At 39.9% G+C, this 19,039-nt stretch overlaps 1 protein-coding gene across 3 annotated transcripts in view; it reads right to left on the bottom strand.

Moving 5' to 3' along the window:
- SIDT1 (SID1 transmembrane family member 1) overlaps positions 1-15,613 on the bottom strand; it is a 92,598-nt gene extending 76,985 nt beyond the window's left edge. For all 3 annotated transcript variants that reach the window (XM_017858596.1, XM_017858597.1, XM_017858598.1), the window contains exon 1: positions 14,680-15,613. In XM_017858596.1, the coding sequence (XP_017714085.1) occupies positions 14,680-14,901 (222 nt within the window). In that variant the 5' untranslated portion in view covers positions 14,902-15,613. The remainder of the gene's footprint in view (positions 1-14,679) is intronic.
- Positions 15,614-19,039: the final 3,426 nt, after the last annotated feature.

Below are 19,039 nucleotides of genomic sequence, written 5' to 3'. Positions count from 1 at the left end.
TGGGTAGATGGATATGCCCATTTGGTACATTCAATTGTGAGTAAATGACACAAAAATGAAGAGAGAGTTTCGAGTTCACTGGCAATGGTAATATCAATAGGGTCCATAGCAGCAGGATCCGGGGTGACCATATGTAGTGGCAGTGTAGGCAGTGGTGTGGGGGAACAACCCCAAGCAAACCATTTCTGTGGCATGACTGCTGCTATAATTTCCTGCAGCATAGTCTCCCTTGGTCCCCAAATGTTGTCTGAGCCCAGTAACTTATGTTTGTGAGCTACTGGGTATCTTTTTAATGAATTCTTTTTCTGCTTATATTTGCCAGTTGATTTCTGTTGTTTGTAGCTAAGACCCCTGCATGAACCTACGTCCTCTTTCCTTTTCTGTCCGTGTCACTCACACCTCACAGCAATTTTAGAGTCTCCCTGTCTACAAACCTCCCCAAATCTTCATTGCACACCTTGATCTCACCACTGTTTGTCTCTCTCCTTATCCTCCAATGTTTATCCCTTTGTTAACCAGATAAACATTGTCTGATTCTTAGAAAGCTATAATTCTTCCTCCCCGGTAAAGCTGGTATGGAGAGAAAGGCCAGGCAAATACAGGGAATTTTTTAGAATGTAGGAGTAAAGAAGAAAATACAACCGTGGACACTTAAGTGTTAACTTTTTGGCCCATAACATAGGCTCTGGGTAGGGGGTTATTGAAGATAGGTGTGAGTCACTTTGTTCACAAAAGGGCAGTTAAATCTAGAGGGACAGAAACAGTCAGTTAGTCCTGTTTGTCATGGCTTATCTTCGTGGCCGCTTAGTGGGGACCCAGAAATACCAGTTCTCGGGAATAACACTTCCCTGAAGTCACAGACAGGCCAACTGCTCGGGTCTCCAAGATGTCCTGTTCCTGACACAAAGAAGGAACCCAGCATTGATGAAAATAACACACACACGCACACACACACACAACTAAAGCTTACCCCTTGGGATCCACAGGGAGTCAGAGTAAGATCTTGGTTCATGGGAGGCTGTGGCTCTTTTAAACACTGAAGAAAATTTGACAACTTGACAGTTTTACTTAGTATCAACCCAGCTTGCCTGGCACACAAACAGATGGCTGGACAATTCATTGGGGGAAAACGATAATAAAAAATCTCATTTCAGTTTTCAGTAATTGTAAGGGAGTCAGACATAGTTTTAAATTGCATGATCAAAAGACGTGACTGTGAAAATATGATATGATATTTAAAAATTATTTTTGTTGTTGATAAGCATAGCTGATGTGCTCTCGTGGGCACATCTTGTGATTTAGTAGAAATATCTTGAGGAAATACCCTTAGGAACTTGAATTACATTCCTGGCTATGCTTCAAACTAGTACATGATTTGGGGCAAGTAATTTATATCACTTACTCTCAGTTTTCTTCTTCGTTAAATGGGAAGAGGTTGGGAGATTTAAAATGTACTTTGAACCTCAAAATAGAAATACCATTTGACCCAGTAACCACATTACTGGGTATATGCCCAAAGGAATGTAAATCATTCTATTACAAAGACACCTCCATGCATATGTTCACTGCAGCACCATTCACAATAGCAAAGACATGGAATCAACCTAAATGTCCATCAATTATAGATTGGATAAAGAAAACCTGGTATATATGCACCATGGAATACTGTGCAGCCATAAAATAGAATGAGATTATGTCCTTCGTGGGGACATGGATGGAGTGGAGGCCATTATCCTTAACAAACTAACACAGGAACAGAAAACCAAATACCACATGTTCTCACTTGTAAGTGGAATCTAAATGATGAGAACACATGGACATGTAGAGGGGAACAACACACACTGGGGCCTACTGGAGGGTGGAGGATGGGAGGAGAGAGAGGATCAGGAAAAATAACTAATGGGTACTAGGCTTAGTTGAGTGATAAAATAATCTGGGTGATGAAATAATCGTACAACAAAGCCCCATGACGCAAGTTTACCTATACAACAAACCTGCACATATACCCATGAACTTAAAATAAAAGTTTAAAAAGAAATAAAATAAAATTTCAAGGAAAAAACTTAAAAAAATTCTTTAAGGTCTTTTGAATTCTTAAAATATAGCTACCTCTTTCTTATGGTTCAAAGGATTTTTATGTTTCTTTTAGCTATGGATGAAAAAATCCAGAAAAGAAGTCTCAGATGCAAGCCCAGTTATATTTATGTAGCTAAAGACAGTTGACAAAGATAAGCTCATTGACTTGGATAAAGGAAATGATGGAACATGACATCAATGCAATTATATACACACTGCCCAAGGCACATGTCTTCTTCATCTTCCACCACTGGAAGACAGATTTCTACCACTGGAACTCTATAGCAAAACTTTGATAATTGGGAGATCAGCCCTCTAGCAACTGAGATTATTTGTTATGGCTCTGAATCAGAAGTAAAAAAGAAAATTTACCTCTAATCTAAGAAAATAGAATATGCTTGCCATTAGCAAAGCCTCAAACAACCACAGGATATTACCCAGAAAAGAGGGAGAATCTTGATGGACTGACCCTATTCATAAGAAATTTGAAAGACAAAAAGGATAAAAGCAGAGAGACATAGATACATAGGGAGAGGGAGTGGTAAGAGAGTGGTAGAGTTCAGCAATGCTGGCAGCAGAAGGGAAGGTTGGGAATGGTGATAAGAACACTGAGCACCAGGTGTGGGGCTGCTTCCAAGTCTTTGCACCAAGGCAAAGTATAATTGTAAGCATGTACACAACAGTGTAACACTAAAAATATAGGGAGATATTTTCAACAAATGATGCTAAAACAACTGGACAGCATATGCAAAAAAAGAAAAACCCATCTAGACAGAGACCTCATAACTTTCACAAAAATTAACGCAAAATGGATTATGTCTAAGTGTAAAATGAAAATTATAAAACTTCCAAAAGATAGCATAGGAGAAAATCGAGGTGAGTTTTGATTTGGTGACAGCTTTTTATATACAACACCAAAAGCATGATCCATGAAAAAAATTAATATGATAGTTTATTAAATTAAAAATGATCTGTGTAAGATACTACTAAGAAAATGAAAAGGCAAGGCTCAGACAGGTAGAAAATATTTGTAAAGTATTTATCTGATAAAGGACTGGTATCCAAAATCTACAAAGAACTCTTCTCAACAATAATGAATAAAACAACCAAATTTAAAACTAGGCAAAAGATCTAAACAGACACCTTACCAGAGAAGATATATAGATGGTAAACAAGCATATAAAAATATGCTCAACAACATTGGGATTTGCAATTAAAGGGAATTGCAAAGCAGCAATGAGATGCCATATACACTTATTAGAATGGCTAAAAGACAAAATTCTGATAACACCAAATGCTGATGAGGTTGTGGAGCAACAGGAACTCTCATTCATTGCTGGTGGTAATTCAAAATGATACAGCCACTTTAGAAGACAGTTTGACACTTTCTTACCAAGCTAAACGTAGTCTTACTACATAGTCCAGCAATCATACACCTAGGTATTTACCCAAGTGAGTTGAAAATTTATGGCCACACAAAAACCCCCACACACATTTTATAGCAGCTTTATTCATAATTGCCAAAAATTGATAGCAACCAAGATGTCCTTTAATAGAGGAATGGATAAGCACACTGTGGTATATCCAGACAATGAAATATTATTCAGCATTAAAAGAAATGAGGCATCAAGCCATAAAAGACATGGAGGAACCTTAATGTTTTACATTTTCCTATGTAAAAGAAGCAAGTATGAAAAAGCTACAAGTTGTATAATTTCAACTTCTGCCTTCTTAGGGTTCTGGCTGGGCCTGAAAATTAAATTGGCCTAAGATAGATCAACAGAAGAAAACCATACAAAGTTAATATAAGCTTTTTTGTGTGTGTGACACGGACACCCTCATGAGGAAATGAAGACCCAAAGACACAGTTAGATTTGAATACTTATATATTGAATTAGACAAAGAGTAGTAAATTGTAAAAACGTGACAAGGCAAAGGGGTTTGGGCTAAGGTAGTTAATAGCAGGGAGAAGTGGCCAGGAAGATAAGTGTTCGTCTAATAACATTTGTACACAGGACCTTCTTTCTCAACTTCCCACCCTCGATGATGAGAATGTTACTTTCCTTTTAACATAGAGAGTATCTTTCACATGAATTACATTTCCTGCTTTTAAGAAACAGAATGAAGGTCAGAGTGACCTTCTTGCATCTGTTGTTTTCAAGTATTTTAACGCAAAATAGTCAATATGACAGAGTAGCATATTGTGGAGCGGCATGTTCTGAACTCCTTCACAACTACGTGACATTCTGGAAAAGGCAAAACTAGAGAGACAGTAAAAATAAAACAAAACCAGTGGTTGCCCGGGGTTCAAGAGAAGGGAATAAAGGATGAATTAGTGGAACACAGACTATTTTCAGGGGGTGAAACTATCCTGTACAGTATCATAATGATGGATACACAACTTTATGTATTTCTCAAAAATCACAGAACTATGCAACACCAAGAGTGAACCCCAATGTAAAATACAGATTTTAGTTAATAATAAATACATATGGGTTCAATATTAGTGTACCACAATAATGCAAGATGTTAATAATGAAGGAAATTTTATGGGGGTGGGGTGGAGAGAAGGTATCAATGAGGAAGCAAACCAAGTCAAAATACTTTAGGATCCTGGGTTAGGCAGAGAGAGGGCAAATTTGTATTTATGCTCTTGAAGGTCCAAGGTATCAACTCTAAGTACCTCACGCAACCAGAGAATGCTTTTACTCAGGACAACATATTACTTCATGATAAACTTTAATTTTGCCACAATTTAAGAAATAAAGTTTTTTATTCAAATGCTTAGAGTTTAACCAAAATATAGGTGATCTTCACCTTTAAATTAATTGTACTTTACTATCAATAATTACGTATTAGCACCCCTGGCCAGCCTTGAGACCAACTGCAGAAGGCTAGGTCCAAAAGAAAGTTTCTTAAAGTTATGATTTGAGAAATAGCTCCTAAAATGCTTTTCAGTGGTCCAAATAGGGAGAAAATTTCCTGGTTCTTGGGAGCTGTGACAGGGAGGTGAATTATAAATAGCTTTCTTATCAGGAAAGAACCAACTTTCTATGGATACACTTTTCAACATAAGCTACCTCTTAAACCCTACTTCACTCTTCTTGTTCAACTTGCTGAAAAATGCCCTGTTCAATCTTATACAAAAATCAGCATCTCCATGTCCTTCTTTCTAATGGCAAAATCAATTTCTTTATTATTGTCACAGCAAAAAAAAAAAAAAAAAAAGAGAGGGAATGAGAATTCAAAGGAATTATTTCAACAAATAATTTTTAATTAGTTTTATTATTAACAACATTTAATATATAACCTATACTTGCTGTATAACACTGAGCTTTAATTTTCCCTCTATGAGAGCAACTTTTTTAGCCTTCACATATGAAAAAGAACATTCCTCTACAGGAATGGAGCACTGTCTTTTTTATAAAGAAGGTTTTGTTTTATTATTATTTTAATTGACACATAAAAATTGTAGGTATTTCTGGGGATAGTGTGATATTTTGATACATGAATGGAATGTGTAATGACCAAATCAGGCTAATTAGCATATCCATTGCCTCAAACATGTATCACATCTTTGTGTTGGGAACATTCAAAATCAGCTCTTCTAGCTATTTGTGAGGTTGGTTTTTATGTGTGGGTGAAATAGAAAAGACTGATTAGATTATATCACCTGGCAGATCCATGATATGCTTGATATTTTCCTTTTCAAATAAGCAGAAAGCATAGTGAGGACCAGTTTCAAATAGCTTATTAGTTGTGCTTTTGAATTATTAGTGCACCCACCACCTTGGTGTGTTGACATGAAATTTCTTTTAGCTCCAAAGTTAAACAATGTAGGAAGAACTGGTTAACTTACTCTGAGGTACTGCATGGCAACATGTGGTAACATGAATACTGTGTGGTTATTTCTATCTGAAAAGAAGAAAGAAATGCTGGTATCTTCCAGCAACAAAGAGGTTTCAAGGTATCACAAGTATCTTCAAGACCAAGTCTCTTGGTCTTTTAGATTCAAGTCCACAGAGAGAAATAAATGACACAGAAGATACTTCAACTAACAAGTTGAAACCAAAAGTAAGAAGGAAGAAGGGCTGAAAATTTCTCGACATTGTGTCAGATGCTTAAAATATCCCAGAAAGGACCATAGCATCAGTAAAACAGTAAAACAAAATGACAACCAAAAAGCCAAACTCAACATGATAGCGATCTTATTGACATGGTACTCAGCAGGAATGCCAGCCAGGGAAAAAAGGAACTGAAATGTAAGTTCAGCACATGCGACAGGAATGGATGGAAACAAAACAAAATCACTTTCAAGAAGTGAAGAATCCTATGGGAATCTTCTAAAAAGGAAGAGAAGAATAAAAGCAGTTTTAAAGAAACAGTAAAATTTTCATTTGCTTCTTTTTATGAGACAAACAGTTAGAAATGTTCTCTTTGGCAAGAAGCTTATTCTACTTGTCTATAGTTAAGAAAAAATTACAGTCTGACACATGGTGGAAAAAATATCAGAACAATGACTCTTAATGCTTCAATAAAGGTTAAAAATGCAATCCTCTCATCTTATCAGTGGGGAAAATAAATCTCAGGGGGAGAAAAGGGTTTGCTGAAGGTCCCCAGGTAAAGGGATAAACACACATGTCTCCTGGTACTCCATCCCATGCTCTTCCCTAGTGCTGCTCTGCCTCTTAGTTGTTTGTTTTCCTTGCCTACGTAAAAGTAAAATGTGTTTACTGTAAAATATTTGGAAAATACATAAAAGTTCAGAAAAGAGCATTCAAATCTCCTGCAATCTTGCTACCCAGAAATAATGCAAAGTTTATCATATTTCGGAAACCACTAATGAGAACTTATACTATAAAAAATGAGAATTCAATAGTCCAGGACTTGGGTAAAATTGTGGTCCTAAAATGAGGCACTCAGGAGTCCTTGCCTTAGGTATCACTGATATAATTTGTTTCACTATTCAGGCTTTCATTTTCTCATGAAAAAGAAATTATGTACTTATCTCTTTAACTGCAAATTCAAAACTGAGAATTAGTGAACTTATTAAATGGTCTAGGGGCAGATCTGCATGTGACCCAACAGATAATCTGGATGATGGAACCGAAAAGATGACTGGATGACAACTGATCATTTCATCTTTCCTTGTGATTCCTTAAAAGCCATTGAAATATCATTTTGCTGGTGATGGGGAGAGGAGAGAGGAAACCTGCTTTCTGTGTTAGCGTGAGAGAGAGATTCTTAATATATACCCACAATATAAAATACTTAGAATGATAGGTTGTTTATAACAAGATTTTAATGTAAATGAAAGCAATAATTGGATCAAATAAGAATCTATATGTCCATGCTGATATAAATAAAAAAAAAGTAAATAAATAAATGAGAGAAGAAAAATTTCTTTCTTACAGTAGAATATTAACTGATAAACATAGAAGGAACAATGAATTAGAAGATCACAAGTTGGAAACCATCATAGTAATATCTAATTCAGGCAGGAATAATCAATGGATGCTAAAAGTAGTTGTTGAAAGTTTGATGAGGCACACGGTATTTATGTAGTATCAAGTATTACTTCACAATGACTTCCTTTTTTTTTTTTTGAGACGGAGTCGCTCTGTCGCCCAGGCTAGAGTGCAATGACGTGACATCAGCTCACTGCAACCTCCGCCTCTCGGGTTCAAGCAATTCTCCTGCCTCAGCCTCCTGAGTAGCTGGGATTACTCAGCTACTGATGTAGCTCCTGAGTACTCAGCTCCTGAGTAGCTGGGATGCCTAATTTTTGTATTTTTAGTAGAGACAGGGTTTTGCCATGTTGGTCAGGCTGGTCTCAAACTCCTGACCTCAGGTGGATCTGCCTGCCCTGGCTTCCCAAAGTGCTGGGATTACAGGCATGAGCTACCGCACCTGGCCCACAAATGACTTCTTAATTATGAAAGGGATTATGCGATGGTGTGATGTCAGCTTACTGCAACCTCCACTTCCCAGGTTCAGGTGATTCTCCTGCCTCAGCCTCCTGATTAGCTGGGATTACAGGCATGGGCCACAACATCTGGCTACTTTTTTTGTATTTTTAGTTGAGATGGGGTTTCACCATTTTGGCCAGGCTGGTCTCAAACTCCTGACCTCAGGTGATCCATCCGCCTCGGCCTCCCCAAGTAACCCTTTTATTCCTTATAAATTACCCAGCCTCAAAGGAATACAAACACACTAAGATAGTAACTAAGTTGATCTAGTTGAGAACTAGGATTTTTGGCATGAAAGAAAGAAGATGTGGATGTAACATCTTCCATGTGGATGAGGTTAAGTAAAAACCCTATATTTCTGAATTTGAATTGGAATTAATAGTATAAACTTATGATCTATTTCTTAGCATGTCCACTGAAAAGGCTTAGATAAAGGTTACCAATCCATTCCTAATAAGGGCCCCTAGTTCCCAAACTGTGGTCTCTAAAAGCTCTATCGCTCCCAGGAATAGCCTTGGACCTTCCTGCAGAAATGACTGGTTGCAAGTTGGGAAAGGAATAACTTCATACAAGAAAGCAAGGAGGCTGTCAAAGAGCAATTGGGTTTTACCAAAAGAATTCAGGAGCCAACTTGATTTGCCTTTTGCTGGCCAAAGATGAACAATTTAAACTTAAATAAGGATAATAACTGTATTGGAATAAAATGTATCAGATATGTTCAAATGCATAAGCTCATGATTATGCTAAATAAAATCTCATTGATCATCATTATAGGCTATTAGGAGACCAACTCATTATTTTAAAAAATGGTAAAGGTAAAGAACAAGACATTTATTTCATTTTTTCTTTACAAACAGTAGCTCAAGGTAACCAAATAGCCAACAAGGTGAAGTTTCCCATTATAGAAGTATTCCAGCTCATAAAATGAAAAACAAATAATAGAATTAAAATATCATTATCTTGCTGCTCCTAATGAATTCATGGAACTAGACAATGATGATCAATGATGGCTACCACTAAAAAAAAAAAGACACAATCAGACATTATGTGCTTTCTGGAAGAAATATACCACATCACCTTCGATGTAGTCTTGCCATAACATAAATTGGATATATTTTTCCATATCTGAAATGCCTTTCCCCTTTCTTTCTGCCAACCAAAATTTTGTTTACCTATCATAACCTTCTCAAGTCTCATTTCCTCCAACAAAGCTATGTGTGGGAGGTATGTCCTCTCTTAAATCTTATAGTACTTGGAGAACTGCTGTTCAATAAAAATAAAATGTGAGCCGCATATGTGTTTGAAAATTTTCTGGTAACTACATTAAAATGGTAAAGAGAAACAGGTAAAGTTAATGTTATGACTATAGTTAATTTAATATATCAAAAATATTATCATTTAAACACAACATACAAATACTAACGACACATTTACTATTATTTTTGTTGTATGGTCTTCAATATCTGGTATGTATTCTATGTTTAACAGCACATTTCCATTCAGACTAGTCATATTTCAAGTGCTCAATAGCCATTGGACAGCACAGACTTACAGAATCTGTCACACAACTTAGCACCTGATTGTCAAGTCTGGGTAGGCAGAAGGCAGCTCCTCCATAACATCAGAGCCATAACTGGAGTAATGTTATCTCCTAAACAACCCATGACACACCGATGCCCTGTTTTCAGAGTCTCTGAGAAAAATGTAGGAGATGATTGCTACAGATTGAATGTTTATGTTCCCACCAAAATTCACATGTTGAAACTTAATCCCCAATATGATGGATTTGCAAATAGGGCCTTTGGAAAGTAATTGGGTCACAAGAGCGTTCATGGAGGGATTGCTGCCCTTATAAGAAGAAGCATGAGGCCAGGCACAGTGGCTCATGCCTGTAATTCAAGCACTTTGGGAGGCCAAGGTGGTTAGATCACCTGAGGTCAGGAGTTCGAGACCAGCCTGGCCAACATGGAGTAACCCTGTCTCTACTAAAAATATAAAAATGAGCTGGGTGTGGTAGTGCATGCTTGTAATCCCAGCTACTCTGGAGGCTGAGGCACTAGAATCACTTGAACCTGGGAGGCAGGGATTGCAGTGAGCTGAGATCGCACCACTGCACTCCAGCCTGGGTGACAGAGTAAGACTCTGTCTCAAAAAAAAAAAAAAAAAATGGAGGAAGACACATGAAAGACTATTTTTCTCTCTTTGCTCTTTTGGCCATGTGAGGACACAGAAAGAAGGAGCTTGTCTACAAACCAGGAAGCAGGCCCTCACCAGACATGAGACTTGCCGATGGTGGTCTGTTATATTCGCCTAGGTGGACTGAGACAGTCCAATCATTCAGATAATGTGCAAATGAGATGAGTCTTTCCTCCAACAAGCACTAGTGCAGTTCAGCAAAAGGACATAGGAGGATAGCAGAGGAGGCTTCTTGGCCTCAGTACATAAAGAGTAAGCATTCCTATACAAGACAGGGAGAACTCAGGCCATCATATCAAAGTTCTAAATTATTCCATGTAATTAGTAATGCATATAGCTAGAAGTTACCACTGGAGTGTCCACATGAACATTTCATTGTTCTTAAGGACTGGGTAGGCTTTTTGAATCTGGATCCAAGAGACTGGTTTAACTGGTTCTAGGTGTACAACTACTGGTTTATATTAATAAAGCTGAGGGTTGTTCCTTGGGCGTGGAAAAGTATATGTCATTAAAAGATAAATGCCTCAGTTAATAAATGAGACAAAAGAAATACTTCCAGGGAAATATTTCAAATTAAAAAATCTATGGCAAACTAAATTCTTACGGGAAAACCTCAGAGAAGACAGCCTGTTGCCCGGTGGTTAGATTTTATTTAAGGGTTTCTTATCACCATCTAGCTCAAATAGAAACATCTGATTGTTGCTGCCACCTGTCTCTACAAGGGTATTCTCATTTCCCAGTAAACCTGCATTGTGCCTTCTGTCCCAGTCAAACATATCCCTGGCAACTTTCCCAACAAGGTAGTTTCCTTCTAGCCTGGCTGAGCCCTGTGGTTATAGAACACCCTGTTTGCACAGTATAGCCCTCCTCCTCTTAAAGTGAGTCTCCAGACACCTCCTTCCAGAGAAATGAAATGAATCATGATCTTGCCTAACTCGCACCTCCAATTATTATTTTATTATTCTTATTTAAAGCAGTCACTCCATTCTCTAAGCGATTTTTTTAAAGGCAACTTCATATTTACATTACCCTATGCCTGGAAGGCATATGAGACTTTTCCTGGTGCTGAGTTCCGCTAATTAGTATGACACAAGCTTGGCTGAATAGTTCTCTGGGAGTTTGGTATGGGAGATGCAGTGGCTGACAGGAAAGATTAGGAGCAATGGCTCCCACAACAGCTTCCTGTCTTTAAGCCTGAACTTAGAATAGACTTTCACCTCTAAGGCACAGGAAAAATAATGGCAAGCAACAATGGCTTGAAGAAAAAGGAAAACAAAGATTAAAGCTCAAAAACTAGACATTTTTTCCTAAACCAAATTCTTTGTTGCACTGAAGAGGGGAGGTGGGCAATGACCCTGCGGGGTAGAAAGACTTATCTTATCAAGACTTTGTTCAGGTTAAAGGGAAAACAGTCATGTCCAAGCTTCTGTCTAAAGAGCATGGGTCTGGGGTCATACATCGCTATTTAACAGAGCCTCTTAGTGAGTGTGGGATAAGCAATGATGGCAAAAATTGCACCACATGGGAGGGTAACAAAAATTTAGTGGGTGGGAGCCAGCATTTGAGGAGGTGTGAGGGGATGGCCAAGAAGATAGTGACAAAGCAGCATCTGAAAGAGAGCATCTTTATCTTGAAATCCCCCTGGTGGTAAATTGTCGAAACAGTACGGCCTATCTTGTGCTGTGATGTCATTCCTCTATGTTATTCCAAACCTTCAGTAAAATTCTGCTACTTCCAACAGCCTTGTGTTCCTGCAAGAAGGGGCTGCTGATGTCTAACATAGGACAAAAAGAACCAAGAAGAAAGTAGGAACTGAGAGTAATGGTTTGGACAGACAAATCGAGAAAATATCTTCTCTGGAGAAAGCAACAGGAATACTGGCTGATAGGAGAGGAGGTTAATTTCCCACAATAAGTGGCTTGAGGGCTCCACCACCATATTTGCATATTAAAGACTGGTCCCAGAAGGCTGTAAGATTTGAGGACATCTGGCTTATATTGTGAATACTGGCACTAAAATAATCGAAATTTTTGTTATCTCCTGTTCCCATGGTTCCCAACTTTGTATTTCTCAGGCTAGTAATATTTTAATAAAAATTCTAGGGACTGCTTGGGTTGTCAACCTTTTACTGTGTCATTCAAAAATATTTTAAAAACTGTTTCGTAAAATAAAGGATATGTTAACACACAGAGACAAATAGGGCATAATAGAACAATTTTAAAATGTGTTTTATAAAACCAAGTTTGTTTTATAAAAGAAAATTGTTTTATGTTTTATCTGAAATGATCTCACATTTTCCAGACTATTAAATTGAAGACAGTATACATTTCATTTTACTTAGCCTTAGCTAATAACCCTTTATTCACTTATTTGTTCATTTTGGAAAAAACTAAATGTTTTATAAGCCTCTTTTCCTTTCAAAAAACAAACAAACAAATCATTTTTTAAAAAACGGGGTATCACTCTGTCCCAGGTGGGAGTACAGTGGCAAGAGCTCAGCTCACTGCAGCCTCAAATTCCTGGGCTCAAGCAATCCTCCTGCCTCCACCCCATAAGTAGTTGGGACTACAGGCTTATGTGCCATCACACTCAGCTAATTTTTTAATTTTTTTTTGTAGAGAGAGGGTCTCATTATGTTGTTCAGGCTGATCTTGAACTCCTGGTCTCAAGCAATCCTCCCACCTTGTCCTCCAGAGTGCTGGGATTACAGGTGTGAGCCATTGTGCCTGGCTCTTATGTGTCATTCACTGTGCTAGGTACTGGAGTACAGAGATGAACATGACTTTGCCCCTGCCCTCAGTATCTCAAGGTTTACTAGGGAAGTCAACCAGGTGATCTCAAGTGCAAAACTCACACAACACTAAGGGAACAATGTAAAAGCAGCAGTTCAAAACCAGATGCTCTATCTCTATGCAGAACTGCAAGAAATACCAAAGCCTGATGTCAGGATTTACTTAGCACATGTAATTTGAGTTTTCTTACCAATGATTTAGGGGGAAGCTGAGACTTACACCAGAGATCATGGAGTTTTCAGACATTTTTCTGCTCCCAGCCAATCACAGGACTAGGAACACACCTAATGTGCAACATGTCAGCCAGTCCATGTGTACTCCCATCCTAGATAGAAAGAGGTTGGGTATGGGGGGTTTGGGAAAGAAAAACTGCAGCCTCTCCCTTGTCTACCATGGAATGGCTCTACACACAGCCACTCTGCTCACTACAGAACATATAACCTGAAGGTTACTGGAGGACAGAGCAGGGTGAGAGCTGTGCTGCCATGGTGACAGTGCCATAGGATTTGGTGCCGCACTGGAGATGTGGCACTCAGGGCACTTTCTGGCTACACACAGCTGGAAGATGTCTGGGAGCAGTGTTAGGCACATTGGACCCCCTGCTCAATACAAACCACCCTCACTTTGGGAAGTGATGAGGTTTTCTAGTTCTGATCTGGAGTGAGAATCAGAGAGGGAGGCATATCATGGTATCCCAATCATCTAGTTCTGGAATTTCCCTAGAGGGTAGGGGATGCTGGTATAGTAAGGGATACATAAACATATTTATATGGGAAGAAGATCCAGAGGTTGGTACACTGGGGAGGCTCTCTCTCCGCCCCCCTCCCCCCACCCAGTGCTCCAGAGGTACAACACTAGAGGAAAGAAATGAACTATATGCATCTCCTTACATTATATAATCAGAGCATGTATGTCAAAGGGTAGTCATTGGAACATTTTCCCCTCCTTATCTTCCCTCAACTCTTGTCAAAAATAGGTCTAGAACTTTCACACACTTATCCATCCTTATTTAAAATCAAAACGTGGATGGATCAGCCGATGGCTGCAGTTCTCACGTCTTTGCCTGGGTCTTCTGGCCTCTCTGAAGCACATACGTGTGTGACAATGGTACAAAAACGCAGGAAGTGACTGTTGAATGCATAGAGGTTCTGCAGCTTCCGTCCATTGTCACACAATTTCCATTTTAGATTCTGAGCAGTTCTCCCTCTCCATGCGCTATGAAATAGAAGGGTCTGGCTGAATCACCCGCTTGAAATCAGGTTTCTTCCCTGCAGGGGATTAAGAACCGAGGTGCGGTCCTTCTGCGCACTCCACACCACACCCCGTAACCCTAGAAATCATGACTTTCCTGGAGAAAGGCCCAGCAGGGAGCCAGGACCCGCAGACTGTGCGGGGAACAGGTGCCTCTGCAAAGCCCAGAAATGCCTGTGACCAGGCCACGGGAGGCGCGAGGCGAAGCAGAGTTGTCCCCGAGGCGTGTTGCGGCAGCTCGGGCAGGGCAGTGATTGCTTCGGAGGAGAAAGGGAACAAACGTCCCCTGGTCCCCGAGGTCTCCCAAGGTCAATTCCCAGGGGACTCCAAAGCAGCGACGGAGCTCTGAGATCTGCCAAGTTCTAGGAGTCAAGTGAGGGGAGTGAGTGTCTTACCTGGCCGGGCTGGCTAGTGTAGTTGAAAGAGTAGATGTTCTCGGTGCTGAGGTTCACCACCCCGCTGTAGACATGATCGAAATCGGCGCCCCTGGCAGGGTCGAGGGGGTCGCGGCGCGGTGCCGGGGGCTGCCCGGGGGATTTCGCCGGGTGCCCGGGCGACGCCGCCAGCAGGAGCCAGGGCAGCGCGCAGAGCAGCGCGAGCCGCGGGCAGCCGCGCATGGTGGGCACCGCGCCCAGGCTCGGAAGCAGAGCCAGCCTGGGGAGGGGGCGAGCGCAGAGAGGGTCTTCCAAATCCCGGTGCAGGGCCGGGCGTCTGCCTCAGCGCCGAGCGGGCAATGCCTGGCGAGCCCAGCCGGCCAGGGCTGGCAGCGTGCTGACGAAGGGTCGATCAAATATTGATGCTGCCTCCTGGGGTCTCCGCGGGAGGTCACGGGTGAAGAGTGGGGGGACTGGAGAAGTGGAGATGAGGGGGCTGCTGATTTTCCTCCGGCTTCTAAGTCCCCCCTTTCTCATCGCCGAGAATCCCCCCACTTACCCAGCCGGAATTTAGACCGATCTCTTCTCCCTCAACCTCAATAACAGCAATAACAAAAGACATTGGAGTCATTAAAAAAAAAAATCCCCTAGTCTCGAAAAGTCAACCCGACCCCACATCGAGGAGGAAATTCGTTCTGTTTCAAATACGCGTGCACCCTGGCTGCAGGAGAAGAAATAGAAAGCAAAAGAGCCCGTCCCCCAAGAGGGAGTTCGCTTTCCCAGGCTGCTACCTGCAGAGAACTCTTGCCTGTCTGAACGATAATTACTCTCTATTCTCCCCTCTCTAATAGAACGTCTCCTCAGACACCTGTTTTATTTCTTTATTACATCCTACTCTCCAAGGAGAGTCTCACGTCATCACGTTCTCTCCCTCACCATATGTGTATGTATGTAAATATGTACAGCAAAAAAAAAAAAAAAAAAAAAAGATATGGTAAAGAGAACAGTTTCCAGCACTGCCTGAAGTCTGGTCCCGGAAGTTGTCAAAAAACGACTCAGACTAACTAGATTTATGCAGAAGGCATTTCTTTCCACCCCAGCCTCTTGCCTACTTTACCATTGCAATGACTTCTTACAGATTCCAGGAGAATCCCCAGAATTGTTTTTTTAAAGGCAGAAACCACAGCCTATGATAAAAAGGAAATACTTTTCTGATAAAAATTAGGGGATTCGATTTAAAGAGTTAAAGAGGCAGGTAAGGAGCAGGGTGAGAATGGGTTCATCAGAAGACCTTGCAGAACATTGAACAATCACAATTTAGGTGTGGAAGAGAACTCACTGTTTTATTTCAGCTTCATGACTTGTGTAGTAGAAAAGAATGTAATTGTGTTCAACCTGAAGGACTATTTAAAAAGAAGCCACTGAGAAAGAAAACATCTTGTTCAAAATTTAAGACTACAGATTAAAATCCTAGTACTTACCATCTTTAAAGAGATGGATTTGTTTTGTTTTACCTTGTCTAATTCCTTTAATTTCTTAAAACATCAAGAATGAATGCAATACATTTGCTGTAAAGTTTTCTGTGAAATCAGAAAACAATGCTAATGGAAGATTAAGTTAGTAGACTCCTTACTAGGACAATTTTCAGTTTTAAAGTTTTAAATGTTCTTGGCAGGTGTAGTGGCTCATGCCTGTAATCCCAGCACTTTGGGAGGCTGAGGCGGGAGGCAGGCTAGCTTGAGGCCATGAGTTCATGACAAGTCTGGGCAATATGATGAAACCCCATCTCTATAAAAAATACACAAATAGCTGGGCATGGTGGTGCATGCCTGTAATCCTAGCTACTTGGGAGGTTGAGTTGGGAGGATTGCTTGAGCCTAGGAGGTCGAGGCTGCAATGAGCCATGATCACCCCACTGCACCCCAGCTTGGATGACAAAGCAGGACCCTATCTCAAAAGGAAGGAAGCAAGGAAGGAAGGGAGGAAGGAAGGAAGAAAGGAAGGAAGGAAGGAAAGAAAGAAATTTCTTGAAAATGTATGGGTATATGGGCAAAAATACTAATTCAAAGGAGAGTCTAGGGGTAAAACTTCAAATAGAACTCGCTGTTTTTGAGGAGCACAACAAAATAATTTCATCCATAATTTGAATGACTTTAAACTGCTGTATTCAAAATATCTATGCCTCTTTTCAAAGTTCAATGACATTTCATAAACTTGAAATCTATGAATGTCCTGGAGGTTAGCTGGTGTAAACAGGAAGTGTTTACTGGTGTTCCAGGAAGGAGTCTCTTGGATTATGGAGTTCTATTATGGAGTTCTTTTCAAACACTATAAGAGATGAAGAACTGGTTCTTTCACAAGGTAAGAACTTCTTTTGGGGGCAAGTGTCTCATTATTAGAAAGACATTTCATATTCTTCGTTGAAATCTGCCTCTCTTCCCACTCACTTGTACTAGTTCTGCCCTCTGGAGTCATAGGAATAAACCTAATACTTCTTCCACATGGCAGACTTGTAGGTATTTGAATAGTGCTATGACCCTTCCTTCAAGATTTTATCTCAACTTTAAGCAACTAAATCAGAAGCAATTGGAACAGATCCTTCATCATAGCATGAAATACAAAATATTTATTTTAAAGCCATTTGTATGTGATTATACCTAACAATTTGAGTTATATATTACAAGTCAGTCTGTAATATTATCTAATCCTTATTCTAGCCAAAATTCATTCAGTGACCTCAAGTAATTAACCTCTCAGGATCACAAGGTTGTTGTAAAGATAAAAGAGGGAATGATGTATTTGAAAGTGCATTAAAAAGTTCAAAGTGTTGAATGAACAAATACTGTTATGGTGTGACTGCTAGTTCAATAGCTAAAAAATAAAATATGGTCCATTAGGTAGGTGTCTTTTTTCTTTATTTTTTAAAGGAATTTTATTTTAAATTTTTGTGGGTACATAGTAGGTGTATATATGTATGGAGTATATGAGATATTTTGATACAGGCATGCCATGCATAATAATCACATCATGGAAAATGAGATATCCATCACCTCAAGCATTTATCCGTAATGTTACAAACAATCCAATTATACTCTTTGAGTGATTTTTAAATTTACAATTAAATTATTATTGACTATAGCCTGTTGTGCAATCAAATACTACACTTTATTCATTCCATTTTTTGGTATCCATTAACCATCCGCACCTCCCTCCCCCAACTCTCGCATTACCCTTCCCAGCTTCTGGTAACCATTCTACTCTCTTTCTCCATGAGTTCAATTGTTTTGATTTTAAAGGCAGTTTTTTTTCTAATATCTACGATGTTAGGATTCTACCGTGAGAGACTAAATATGCCAGTGGGCAATGGCCAGACCATAAATAGCAATACAACACTGACCCACAATTTCTGCAGCTATCAGCTGAGGAAACCAAACCACAACCTCAGCAGCAACCAGTCCAAGAAGTCAAACTACAATTGCTGCAGCAAATGGCCCAAAAGAATTAGGGCTTGGTCAATGAGTGAATTTCCCAAATTTTTGCCCCTGCTTCCAACTTAGGATCAATCAGAGAAAGTCAAATATGCTTCCCAAACCACAAAATGCCCTGCTCCTATTAGCCGGCCTCCAGCTTCCAACAGCAAGATCCAGTCAGAGCATGCCTGAAAACCTTCCCCTTTTATCGCTATGTAGTTTTCTCACTCCCCTGCCTGCCTTTGAGTCTCTACCAGGTAGAAATGATGGTGGCCTACTCCCTTGCTAGAGCAAGCTCTGAATAACTAGCCTCTGTTTGTTTTCATTTGTGTGATCTTCACTTGTTTCTGCAGTTTTCTTGAAGTTTCCACAGAGATACTGTCTGCACTGCATGTTACCATGGATCCCAGTTCTCTGCCAGGTGCAGTACCCACCAAAGCTTCTTGTGCCTCACTGCACACAGTTTGTTGAGTCTGCATTGACACATTGGGTCAGCACTGGTTCTGAATTCTGATCTTTGATTTTGCATTCTTTGGTTACCTAGTCTCACTTTGGTACTTAGCATTTGTTATCAGTTTCCGTTTGATTGTCATCTTTGGTGGAGTCAGGCCATTCCTTTTCATCCCTGTTTTCTTTCTTTTCTGCTTCTGTTTTGCATTGTGCTGTCTGAAAGTGTTGCCATAGAATAGAACACAGGCATAGGCCCTGTAAACCTTTAATTTGAGCTGGCCTCCCAGACCAATGTGGTTTTCATTTGACTGGCATTCATTTGGACAAACTTTGCTGTGGGTTACCAATAAAACTAGGTACAATTATCCTCTCATCTAGATTTTTGTTCTGAGAATTTGGTTTTGATCCAAAGACAGCATTCTCTCTGGTGTTACACTTGCCTGGGGAGACAGGTTGTCAGG

This window comes from Rhinopithecus bieti, unplaced genomic scaffold, assembly GCF_001698545.2.
Source record: "Rhinopithecus bieti isolate Rb0 unplaced genomic scaffold, ASM169854v2 scaffold_45617, whole genome shotgun sequence".
In the NCBI taxonomy this organism is placed as follows: Eukaryota; Metazoa; Chordata; class Mammalia; order Primates; family Cercopithecidae; genus Rhinopithecus; species Rhinopithecus bieti.
This window is presented reverse-complemented; position numbering and strand designations above follow the sequence as displayed.